The sequence below is a fragment of the Phyllobates terribilis genome, unplaced genomic scaffold (genome assembly GCF_046119375.1).
Source record: "Phyllobates terribilis strain yellow unplaced genomic scaffold, ASM4611937v1 Scaffold_5__5_contigs__length_657084704, whole genome shotgun sequence".
In the NCBI taxonomy this organism is placed as follows: Eukaryota; Metazoa; Chordata; class Amphibia; order Anura; family Dendrobatidae; genus Phyllobates; species Phyllobates terribilis.
This window is the reverse complement of record NW_027362765.1, coordinates 46,054,809-46,067,891: the sequence shown is the minus strand read 5'-3', so window position 1 is coordinate 46,067,891 and position 13,083 is coordinate 46,054,809. Positions and strand designations below refer to the sequence as shown.

The 13,083-nt window shown below is 39.5% G+C and overlaps 1 protein-coding gene across 2 annotated transcripts in view; it reads left to right on the top strand.

Moving 5' to 3' along the window:
- LOC141271885 (uncharacterized) overlaps window positions 1-12,643 on the top strand; it is an 85,609-nt gene extending 72,966 nt beyond the window's left edge. For both annotated transcript variants that reach the window (XM_073682095.1, XM_073682094.1), the window contains exons 2-7: window positions 6,850-6,999; window positions 7,129-7,308; window positions 7,392-7,515; window positions 7,599-7,696; window positions 7,895-7,985; window positions 10,939-12,643. In XM_073682095.1, coding sequence (XP_073538196.1) covers window positions 6,922-6,999; window positions 7,129-7,308; window positions 7,392-7,515; window positions 7,599-7,696; window positions 7,895-7,985; window positions 10,939-12,038 — 1,671 coding nt within the window. In that variant the 5' untranslated portion in view covers window positions 6,850-6,921 and the 3' untranslated portion in view covers window positions 12,039-12,643. The remainder of the gene's footprint in view (window positions 1-6,849; window positions 7,000-7,128; window positions 7,309-7,391; window positions 7,516-7,598; window positions 7,697-7,894; window positions 7,986-10,938) is intronic.
- Window positions 12,644-13,083: the final 440 nt, after the last annotated feature.

Sequence of the window (13,083 nt, the reverse complement as noted above, 5' to 3'; positions counted from 1 at the left end):
CGAGTCCGGTCAGCCCTGCCTGTGTGTACTTAACAAGCGACCTGTAGAGGTCCCTCGTACGTACACAAAATTGGAGGGGAAGGAATTGTCATGGTACATAGTTTTCCCTATCCTGCATTTCTGTATAAAATGTCATGATGTGATGTAAGTACCCATGCCCTTTCCCAGATCTTTGTTCCTCAACCATAATTTAACTTGGGCTTGTGTCAACACCGCTAGAGGACTCCCCATTGTTCTCTTAAGCAGAGGGAGAACTCACAGTACACATCTTTATAGACACATCGGAGCCATGCCATGGACTAAACCATCGACTAGGAGGGGGGAAACCTCTCCTCCCCTACCCTTGGGCTGTTCCCGGTAGCCCAAGACAATGGACTTATGCGTGACCAGTGTTGTGTTGGTAGATCTCTGGAGGAAGAAGTGTGGGGGCTCTTAGCTGCGGCAAGACCTCACGCCCGTCGGTGATTGTGGACTTATTATGGACCTTAGGAATAACATGGATTTTTGATTTGGTATGCTGCCTGCCTTAATAAATCCCGTTGGATCGTTCTTAGTCCGGTGGTCTCTTCTTGCTCTGCCGCATACCCCGTCACACAGGGATAGCCTAGGGCACCCTTAGTTCGAGGGATTGGTTATGTGCCCACAGTCTCTTGTCACTGTGTGACATACAGTGGTGTCAAAAAGTATTTGCCCCCTTAATGATTTCTTATTCTTTTGCATGTTTGTCACACTTCAATGTTTCAGATCACAAAACAAATTTAAAAGATAATACAAGTAAACACAAAATGCAGTTTTTAAATGAAGGTCTTTGTTATTAAGGGGAAAAGAAATTCAAACCTATAGGGCCCTGTATGGAAAAGTGATTGCCCTTCCCCCTTAAATCAAAATTTAACTGTGGTTTATTACATCTTTGGGAAACTGAGTTCAATTTCCCTAGCCACACACAGGCCTTATTACTGCCACACCTGTTCTCAATCAAGAAATCACTTAAATAGGACCTGCCTGACAAAGTGAAATAGACCAAAAAATCCTCAAAACTTAGACTCCATGCTGCGATCCAAAGAAATTAAAGGGAATCTGTCACCCCCCTGGGACTTTTCAGACCGCTAATATGGGCATAGAGGTGATAGAAATGTGAATCTATACTGACCTGTATGGCCCATATTAGCGGTCTGGTTGCTGTGTAATAGCAGAAATAATTTAATAAAAAGCTAAGTTTCTTGTGCCCCGGACGCCAAGAGATGACTGCCTACTAGCCCTATTTCCATACTCACCCCATCTCCCCTGCACGTCACAGTGAGTCACTCTGGCTTCCCAGCGCCTGCGCACAAGTTCCCTGCTGCAAAACACTACACTGACGGTAGGGAGAAGAGCGCCAACTGTACAGAGGAAACAGCGCAGGAGCGGGATCCGGCCGGGAACTGCACGTCACAGGGCCCTCTGACATGCAGGGGAGGTGGAGTGAGTATGGAAATAGGGCTAGTAGGCAGGGATTTTTTGGCGGGGGATGTGAAGCTTAGCTTTTTTTATTAAATTATTTCTGCTATTACACAGCAACCAGACCGCTAATATGGGCCATACAGGTAAGTATAGATTCACATTTCTATCACCTGTATGCCGATATTAGCGGTTTGAAGGTCCCAGGGGGTGACAGATTCCCTTTAAGGAACAAATGAGAAACAAAGTAATTGAGATCTATCAGTCTGGAAAATGTTATAGAGTCATTTCTAAAGCTTTGGGACTCCAGCAAACCACAGTGAGAGCCATTATCCACAAATGGCGAAAACATGGAACAGCGGTGAACCTTCCCAGGAGTAGCCGGCCGACCAAAATTACCCCAAGAGCACAGCGACGACTAATCCAAAAGGCCACAAAAGACCCCACAACAACATCCAAAGAACTAAAGGCCTCACTTGCCTCAGTTAACATCAGTGTTCATGACTCCACCATAAGAGAGAGACTGGGCAAAAAAGGCATGCATGGCTGAGTTCCAAGATGAAAACCACTGCTGAACAAAAAGAACATACAGGCTCATCTCAGTTTTGCCAGAAAACATCTAGATGATCGACAAGAACTTTGGGAGAATACTTTGTGGACTGATGAGTCAAAAGTTGAACTTTTTGAAGGTGTATGTCCCATTACATCTGGCGTAGAAGGAACACAGGATTTCAGAAAAGGAACATCATACCAAGTAGTGGTAGTGTGATGGTCTGTGGCTGTTTTGCTGCTTCAGGACCTGGAAGACTTGCTGTGGTAAATGGAACCATAAATTCTTATGTCTACCAAAAAATCCTGACGGAGAATGTCTGGCCATCTGTTTGTGACCTCAAGCTGAAGTGCACTTTGGTTATGCAGCAGGACAATGATCCATAACACACCAGCTAGTCAAAGTCCTGACCTTAATCCAATTGAGATGCAGTGGCATGACCTTAAAAACAGGGCTGCGGAGTCGGTAAGCCAAACCTCCGACTCCTCAATTTCCATGACACCGACTCCGTTTCCACGATTCCAACTCCCTCATACATGGCTCATGTTTAAGTGATAAATTTACTGTAGCACAGATTCATCTCAGCTAAAAGTCTAGACCCTTAAGTCAGCAATAGGACAGACATTTATAGGACATTTCATAACTTTCCCAAATTCTTATGAAAAAATATTCCCCACAAACTGCATTGAACTACTGTACCCAATTTATTATATATTTTATGAGTCGGAGGCGGTCCATTTTATACAGATTCCGACTCCACAGCCCTGCTTAAAAAGGCGGTTCATGCTCGGAAACCCTCCAGTGTGGCTGAATTACATCAATTTTGTAAAGATGAGTGGGCCAAAATTCCTATAGAGCGTTGTAAAAGACTCATTGCCAGTTATTGCAAACGCTTGATTGCAGTTGTTGCTGCTAAGGGTGGCCTAACCAGTTATTAGGTTTAGGGGTCAATCACTTTTTCACACAGGGCCCTGCACGTTTGGAATTATTTTTCCCTTAATAATAGAGACCTTCATTTTAAAAACGGCATTTTGTGTTTACTTGTGTTATCTTTGTCTAATATTTAAATTTGTTTTGCGATCTGAAACATTTAAGTGTGACAAACATGCAAAAGAATAAGAAATCAGGAAGGGGGCAAACACTTTTTTACACCACTGTATGAGTTAAGGATCAGATAAATCAAACAAAATTCTAAATCACTAAAGCCGCATCCTCTGTGTGTAAATTAATAAATTAGCGAGCAGCTGACAGTTTCTGGAAGAACAAACTTTTACTTTGTACTTCCTCATTATCAAATAGGTGCTACATCAATGGTGAAGATAATTGTCCCTAAGGCAGACTGGACATCTGTAGCATCATATGGCACAATAGAAATGCATTATTTTGATGCCATTTTGTCAAGATAATCGCAGCCAGGGGAATTGTATCTCTACCTACCCGCTGTTGTCTTTGGAGCGAGCAGCTCTCTGCTGCCCCTGTCATCCGGAAAATTACTCAATTGTCTGATGATTAACTGAGGAGGCTGCAGGCTGCTAATAGGCCGGTTATTGAGGAACTAACAGTGAGTGTATGGTATATACACTTCCGATTCCAACGCATGGAATATATGTATATACCTCCGATATGGTCACTGCGAACTCCACAATAACCCAAGAAAGACTAATAGCTGCCACCACCAGTTGTTTTTTTTTATATTCCCTCCGAGTGGACGCCTGGTAGGTATGGCTTCAAGGTGTGGTTTATTGAGCAAAAGGAGCAGAACTATTAAATTTTATATTTAATCTAAACGATAGGCAGTGTTTATAAAAAAATATCCAATAGATTTTACAAAGGGGCCAAAAAATACAGCATGTGCAATTGCATAAAATAAAAAAGAGTAAGGAAGGAAACTTACTACGCCGCTCACAAGAGATGAGTCAACTTAGCCGAAGGAGAGCACTTTGATTGGGGACGTTCAGGGAGCGGGATTCATGCATACACAGTTGTGTATCTCTCTCTACAGGAACCCAGATCATAATTTGGTGTGACCTTTAATCAATACCTGAGTTACATCCACACACCCCCTTTGATAACCTCACATAGGCCGGGTTGTGTATTGTTCTCAGCCCTTCAGAATTTAATTAAATTCTCAACTTATGTGATAACTTCTCTCAGGGTGATCGCAGAAGTTTAAAATCGACGCCATATTTTTTATTGGGATTTTACCATTACCCCAAGACCAAATATGACATGGCTGCTGTCAGCGATTTGCGCATTATCAATTTGTGGCCTAGGGGCAGGGGTTACAGTTATGAAGAAATATGCATATTCTTCCTCTATTCGCCCTGAAACTGAAAATGTATGTCCCATCACTGTCAGATTTATACAAATTCCAAGATTCCTAATATTCTTTCAGAGACATACATCTGGGCCGGCTATTGTAGCATTTCCCCTACCGTAAACCACAGTGTCACTTGAATTTAAAATGCATTTCCAAGGGACAAAGACCCTTCCACTTTGCTATTTATGTGTAAACACAGGTACCCTGTTGTTGTCCAATCCTCTGAAAAGACTTCTCCTGTATATTCTAAATCTCAATTACCTGTCCAAACGTTGGTACTGCCGGGGTCTTTCACTTTTTTTAAATCAAGTAAATTTTTATTGATTTTCAAACACTGACTGAAAGGAAATGACCTGGGGGCTTTCACTTTAGAAAGGATCTGCCTACATGTAATTAAGATCGTCACTTCCCAATTTACTACTTCTTTATGTCCTTTGTTTAAGTCTAAGAGATTGCATGCTGTCAGCCCTTGATTTCCTTACTGGAAATCTCTGTGATAGTGGAGGAGGGAGGGGGTGAATGCCCCTTCTCTACTGGTTTCAGAGATTTTAATATTTTCTATGACACATATTATCAAAAATCTGATAACCAACAGTATCCACGGATATATCTGTAGTCTGGAGACATCATTACTTCTGTGGGTTAAAGCGGACAGAATTTTCAGCCTTGGAAACCCCAAAATATAATATTAAGTGTTTCTACCATCTTTCTGTGCATACAATTAACCATCCTCTTCTCACCTGAGACCCTTTACAATATCTCCTCTAGAAAAATTGTGAGATCCAGGGGGGACAACAAGAAATGCAGTTCTGTCCTAATTTCTGCGGTGATCTCCTCCGCCAGAAGACTGTTCATTCATAAAACGTTTCTGTGTTCAACGCGTTTATTTTTGTACTGTTTTTTCCTTGTATGTAAATCTTATCATTTCATTTATTTGTCATTTTTTTTAAGCACTGTACTTTATTTTTTATATATTAAATATAAAGTTTAATAAGTTTGATCCTTTCTGTTCTAAACACACCCACATCAAAGAGGAAAAGTATAGCTTGTTTTTTTTAACCAGTGTATGCCAAAGTGCAAGAAGTACTTATCGGGTGCTTCGAAAAGTTAGCTGTGTGTGTGTGCGCTAGTGTGCCATCCAGGGCAGGAGTCTTGGTGGCCTATCAAAATGGCAAATGGTGGCTGCAAGAAGTGTGGAAGTGTGGTGTGGATGTGTGAGATGAGTGTAGGGTGCGCTAATCTCACTATTGTGCTAGTTAAATGAACAAGTGATTGTGAGAAGTGGAGTGTCCTTTTACAATCACATCTAAGTCACGAGTGCAGCAAGTGGGTGATGTTTATGACATTCCAGTTTATACGATCTGAGAATACAATATCTACACGTTCTATCTCCTCATACAGGTGCTTCTCACTAAATTAGAATATCATCAAAAAGTTAATTTATTTCAGTTCTTCAATACAAAAAGGGAAACTCATATATTATATAGTCATTACAAACAGAGAGTGATCGATTTTACGTGTTTATTTCTGCTAATGTTGAGGATTATGGCTTACAGCCAATGAAAACACAAAAGTCATTATCTCAGTAAATTAGAATAATTAACAAAAAACACCTCTCTTGCTCAGGTAAGATGCTTCTGGCCTTGTCTCTATTGGTCATGAGTGGCTTGACACAAGGAATGCGACACTTGTAACCCATGTCCTGGATACGTGTGTGTGTGTTTGTGTGTGTGTGTGTGTTGTGGCTTTTGAAGCAATGACTCCAGCAGCAGTCCACTCCTTGTGAATCTCCCCCAAATTTTTGAATGATCTTTTCTTAACAATCCTTTTAAGGCTGTGGTTATCCCTGTTGCTTGTGCACCTTTTTCTACCACACTTCTTCCTTCCACTCAACTTCCCATTAATATGCTTGGATACAGCACAGTTTGAACAGCCAGCTTCTTTATCAATGACCTTTTGTGGCTTACCCTCCTTGTGGAGTGTGTCAATGACTGCCTTCTAGACATCTGTCAAGTCAGCAGTCTTCTCCATGATTGTGGAGCCTACTGAAACAGACTAAGGGACCTTTTTAAATGCTTAGGAAGCCTTTGCAGATGTTTTTTTTGTTAATTATTCTAATTTACTGAGATAATGACTTTTTGTGTTTTCATTGACTGTAAGCCATAATCATCAACATTAACAGAAATAAACACTTAAAATGGATCACTTTGTTTGTAATGACTCTATATAATATGAGTTTCACTTTTTGTATTGGAGAACTGAAATAAATTAACTTTTTGATGATATTCTAATTTAGTGAGATGCATCTGTATATGTGCGTTTTTTATCCTGTAGATTTTCCACATCTAGTGCAATTCTATGGAGAAAACTGCAAAAACTCAAAGTTCCAAAAAAGATAAATGGACAGAAAAGCACTTTTTTTTCAAACTTTTTGATGATATTCTAATTTTGTGAGAAGCACAGTATGTTCCCCTTATCTCCTGTAATTGTGTTTTTACATGGGATCTTTATGATGTTACATAGTCATCTTCTCCCCATTTAGGTCCTTACAATATCGGATCCTGTCAGCAGAGATTTTCAATATAACAGCATATTCCTAATTGATCCGTCGAGGATGGATATGGACAAGGAGAAGATGGCGGAGAGGATATTACACCTCACCCTAGAGATCCTCTTCCGGATTACTGGAGAGGTGAGAGATTCTGATGACGTCACATTGCATCATTCTTATCTATGGGAATAACAGATGGACAGAACTGGAGAGGTAATGACTCTGGAAATATCTGTAGTAGGATTTATTAATGTGTCTCTCCATTACTAGGATTACACAGTAGTGAAGAAGACCTCTAGTGAGTGCTGCCAGGCCCCTGTATCTAAGGGATGGGGAACACCCCTGAGGCCGATCACAAGACCTCCACCTCACTCCCTGATATATGAGGACATCAATGACCAGAAGATCCTAGAACTCGCCTACAAGATGATTGAGCTGCTGACTGGAGAGGTGACACTGCTGGGAATGCTGGGACATTATACAGTAATGCTATGAAGGGATCAGGGGGATGACGGTATCTTTGTTTGTTTCAGGTTCCTATAAGGTATCAGGATGTCACCATCTATTTCTCCATGGAGGAGTGGGAGTATTTAGAAGGACACAAAGATCTGTACAAGGACGTCATGATGGTGGTTCCCGAGCCCCTCACATCAACAGGTAATAGACAGGACTAAATACACATGGCCTATAATGATCTGTATGTAAAGAATGAATTCAGTTCCTGTATGTGTTTCCTCCAGTTCTATCCAGTAAGAGGATAACACCAGAGAGATGTCCCCGTCCTCTTCTCCCACAGGACTGTAAACAAGAAGATCCCAATGTTCCTCAGGAACATCAGGTAGATGGAGAGAAGGTGTCATGAGATCTCCCCTATGATGTGTAGACATCTGTGAAGGTCTTGTGCTCAGTCTTGTTTTATCCACCAGTATTATATGTTTTATACTTGTGTAATGAGAACGGTGGAGATGGCAGGATTAGAGCAGATCATAGATGTGACTTCTACATCTGTCTGTGACTTTTACAATATTTGTTTCAGGGTGAAGATCTGACCCATATTAATACTACAGAGATAAATATGAGAGGTGATGAGTGGTGTAAAGAGGAGATTCCTACAGATAATGACCCAGGTGAGTAGTAACTAATAAATGCAGAGAAGTCACAAATTCTCCTCAGTCCCTGGCTGTCACTGCTTTATTGGCGGTGTAGTTCACCTTTCTGCCACTATACCACTGCATGCTCCTCCACCCTATCAATTTGAGTATGTAAATAAGAAGTTGTACAGGAGCCATCCATTGTTGAATCTGCAAGACCTGAAAATAAAAATTACCAGAGTTTCCCTTTTTCCTGACTATTCAGTTTCTGTGAAAAAAAGACTTGTCTAACTTCAGAGAGGTTCACGATAATCTACACTAAACACATTACACCTATGCTATGATATATCTCTAAGCTGTGCGTGGTTGATGGCTGTAATTATTATTATTATAGCGTCATTAATTCCATGGCGCTTTACATGTTTAAAAGGGGTATACATAACAAACAACAAGTACAATAATTTGAGCAAAAATGCGTTGGCGACTGGTACAGGAGGAGAGAGGACCGTAATGACTCTACTTCATGAATTTCATGATGTTTTCGATCCTAAGGAATGAAAATTACTGCACAATCTCTCCTAAAATGAGGAGCACTAACACTTTTTCTACCTTTCTAGTCAGGACTTATAGTAGCTCCAATGGTCCATCATAAATGAGTGCAACTCCGGATTAGTGCACTATGTTGAAAGGTTCTCTCTAAATGTCTAATATATCTTAAAAAAAAAACAACTCATCAAACATAAAATATTGTCCCCTACGATAGTTTGGATTGCCAAGTACTATACATACTCTAATTTAGGGGTGCACATTTTTTGCTCCATAGGCTGCATTGCCATACTGAACAAGGGCCACAAAAAACATTTAATACATCACTAGAACCAAGTTTTGAGTATTTGAGGAGGACTTGGAGAGTTTCTGCTCCCCAAAAAAAATCAGTATGAACACACGCCAACTTAAACTGAGTTTTTGCAGCATAAACTTGCCAAGTCCTTTTCATAATCTCAAATCTAAGTTTTGAGGATTTTTAAGCTTTAACCCCTTTGCGACCTTGGGTTTTTCACTGTTTGCATTTTTGTTTTTTTCTCCCTGTCTTCCTAGAGCCATAACTTTTTTATTTTTCCATCAATATGGCCATGTGAGGGCTTGTTTTTTGCGGGACGAGTTGTACTTTTGAACAACTCCATTGGTTTTACCATATAGTGTACTGGAAAACAGGAAAAAAATTCAAAGTGCGGTAAAATTGCAAAAAAAAGTGCAATTCCACAATTAATTTTTTTTTTACCATGTTCACTAAATGCTAAAACTGGCCTGCCATTTTGATTCCCCAGGTCATTAAGAGTTCGTGGATACCAAACATGTATAGGTATAGGTGGTGAAAAAAAAATCCAAACTTTGCAAAAAAAAAAAAAGTCCCCATTTTCCAAGACTCGTAGCGTCTCCATTTTTCAGCATCTGGGGCCGGATAAGGGCTTATTTTTTGCATACCGAGCTGACATTATTGATACCATTTTGGAGTAGATACGATCTTTTGATCACCTGTTATTGCATCTTATTGCAATGTTGCGGCAACCAAAAAAATGTAATTCTGGCGTTTTGATTTCTTTTCTCGTTATACCGTTTACCGATGCGATCAATTATTTTTTTATATTGCTAGATCGGGCGATTCTGAACGTGGCGATACCAAGTATGTGTATAATTGACTTTTTTTTGTTATTATTTTATTTTGAATGGGGCAAAAGGGGGGTGATTTGAACTTACGGGTAGTCCTCGACTTACGACGTTGATCCGTTCTTACGCGGCGTCGTAAACCGAATTTCGACGTAAGTCGGATCATAAGTTCATACAGTACTGTACCATAATAATAGTACAGTACTGCAAACACTTAGCCTATCCAAACACCTATCCTAACACAGTACCCTACATAATTATCAATAAACATAGGTACAGTAAAATATTGTGCAGTACAGTACGTTTAAGAATGAAATACTGTACTGTAGTGCTGTACCAGTAATAAACAGTGTACAGTACTATAATAAACAAAGATAACAATTCCAAAGAGAGAACAGGCTTACTTATTGGGAGGAAGCTGCAGAAGGTGCTGGAGATACTGGGGCAGCTGAGTCAAGAGGGGCCTCGTAAGTAGGAATGAGCGTCGTATAAAGCGTCGTAACCACGAAACGATGTAACTCGAGACCGTCGTAACCCGAGGACTAACTGTATATTTTTTTAAAATCTTTTTTTTTTTTTACTTTACACTTGCTTCAATTGTCTCCATATGAGACTAGAACCTGCGGTCGTCTGATTGCCAGTGCAACACACAGCAGGACTTGAGCCCTGCTGTGTGTTGCAGAAATGCTCACTTGCTATAAGCGCAGACCCGGTCATGTGACACAGGCGCTGATGGGCGGGACTTGTGACGCGCTTCCGGCGCAGCGATGTTAAATGCTGCTGTCAGAGATTGACAGCGGCATTTAACTAGTTAACAGCCATGGGTGGATCGCGATTCCACCCACGGCTGTTAGGGGCACAACACAGCTGATCAAATAGTAGTTTAGGAATAGTGACTATTTTGACTCCAGCGGTAATGTCTGGGAAACTAGCACGCCGTGAATGCTGGAGAGTGAAAATTGCATGTAAGCCACTTTATGCCCAATAGGTTAGTGCCCAGCTTGTTCTTCTGGAGACACGACCACCATCAATTTTTAAGTGGTATCTTTCTTCTACATCAATGCTAAAAATGTGGACGGTAACAGTATTTGGGCACACAGCAGGACTCAGAAGCAAGGGGAATATTTGGCTTCGATTTTGCTGGATTGGTTCCTGGAAGCCATGTTGCTTTTCAAGGTCCACTGTTAAATTATTAACTATTTTTGTCTTGGTAAATAATTTGATTTTCCTACATAACTTTCAATTTCTTTGGGTATTTTGGAAACGTTATAAAAATATAATTCAGCATCTTTTTTTCAAAAATAATCTTTATTCTTGGCAGGTGACTGCATCAAGAGATCAGAGGGAGAACTGACATCTTCAATTTTTAAATCCGATGACCTTGATATCTCTCAAGATATAACTGACGTCTATGCCACTATTCCAGAAATACAGTCATTCTTTCACAGCAAAGATCTATCATCTGATCCTTTTAAACAAGTCCTATCTTCTGATTCATTACAGACTAATAAAAAAAAAAAAAGTCACAAAAGTGGAGTTAAAAATGTAACTACTCTTATAGCAAGAAAGCCATTTTCAAATGTAGAATATGAAAAAAGTTTTTCCCTTAAAAAAACTTTTTTTACACATCCAAAAATTAACATAGAGGAGAAAACATTTTCTTCTTCAGAGTGTGGGAAATATTTTAACCCAAAATTAGAGCATGTTAGACAAAGTGTTCATGCAAGGGAGAAGCCATATTCATGTTCAGAATGTGGGAAATATTTTAACAAAAAATCACATCTTATTAGACATCAGAGAGTTCATACAGGGGAGAAGCCATTTTCATGTTCAGAATGTGAGAAATGTTTTGCAGATAAATCAACTCTTATAAAACATCAGAGAACTCACACAGGGGAGAAGCCTTATTCATGTTCAGAATGTGGGAAATGTTTTGCAAAGAAATCACAGTGTGTTACACATCAGCGAACTCACACAGGGGAGAAGCCATTTTCTTGTTCAGAATGTGGGAAATGTTTTGCATTAAGATCACATCTTGTTACACATCAGAGAACTCACACAGGAGAGAGGCCATTTTCATGTTCAGAATGTGGAAAATGTTTTGCAGAAAGATCAAATCTTGTTGTACATCAGAGAACTCACACAGGAGAGAAGCCATTTTCATGTTTAGAATGTGGGGAATGTTTTGCAAATAAATCAGTCCTTATTAAACATCAGAGAACGCACACAGGAGAGAAGCCTTTTCTATGTTCAGAATGTGAGAAATGTTTTGCCAATAGATCACATCTTGTTACTCATCAGAGAACTCACACAGGAGAGAAGCCATTTTCATGTTTAGAATGTGAGAAATATTTTACCAACAAAAGGAATCTTACTAGACATCAAATATCTCACAAATTGAGAAACCATTATCATACCTAGAAGGTGGGAAATGTTTTACTTGAAAATCATATTTTGTTGACCGCAAAGGAAAACTCTCACACAGGTATAAACCGTATAATTGTGACAAACTGTACAAGAAAATACATAATAGAATCAAAGTAATGACAAAGAAGTAAACAAGAAACTAAGTTAGAACTTACATTTGAATTAAAACTTATGAAATTATTAATATACATTAGTGTTCAAAATAATAGCAGTCCAATATGACTAACCAGATTAATTTTTACTACAAATTATATTAACCACATAGTAACATAGGTTGAATAAAGACCTAGGTCCATCCAGTTCAATCTTTCTCCCCCAATTGTACTCCCTACACTAACTAACTTACTGGGGCTAGGCCTCACAAATGTATTATTACCATTTTTATTATTGATGCACTATTACAATTAAAAATGAACCCGTTTATAATTTTTTAATTTGTTTTATATTTTGTATTACTATTGTGATTCTATTAATGGTATTACTAAAATCCCTATGCCTAAATCTGTTGATCCAAAAGAAGGTAAAAACCCCAGAACACATTCAGCCAATTTGCATCACGGGAAAAAATTCCTTCTTGACCCCGAGAAAAGGCGATCAGTCCTAGAACCCTGGATCAAACCTAATTATGATACTTGTTATGCAATTACTATTATTGTATTAAATGTACTACTATAGGTGTAATATTTTGTCTAATTTAACTGTAGCCCACAATGTTATGTGTATCTAGGAAATCGTCCAACCCTTTTTTGAAAGCTGTTATAGTGTCGGCCATTACTACCTCTTGTGGTAGGGAATTCCACAGTCCAACTGCTATGACTGTAAAGAACCCTTTCCTGTTTACGTGCCGGAATTGCCTTTCTTCCAACCGTAATGACTGCGCCCTGGTCCTTTAGTATGGTCTTTGGAAGGAATAAGTCATGTGCTAGTCCTTTGTACTGACCACACACATATTTATACATGTAAATGAGATCTCCTCTGAGGTATCTTTTCTAAGCTAAACAGACTCAACTTTTTCAACCTCTCATCATATGAGAGGCCT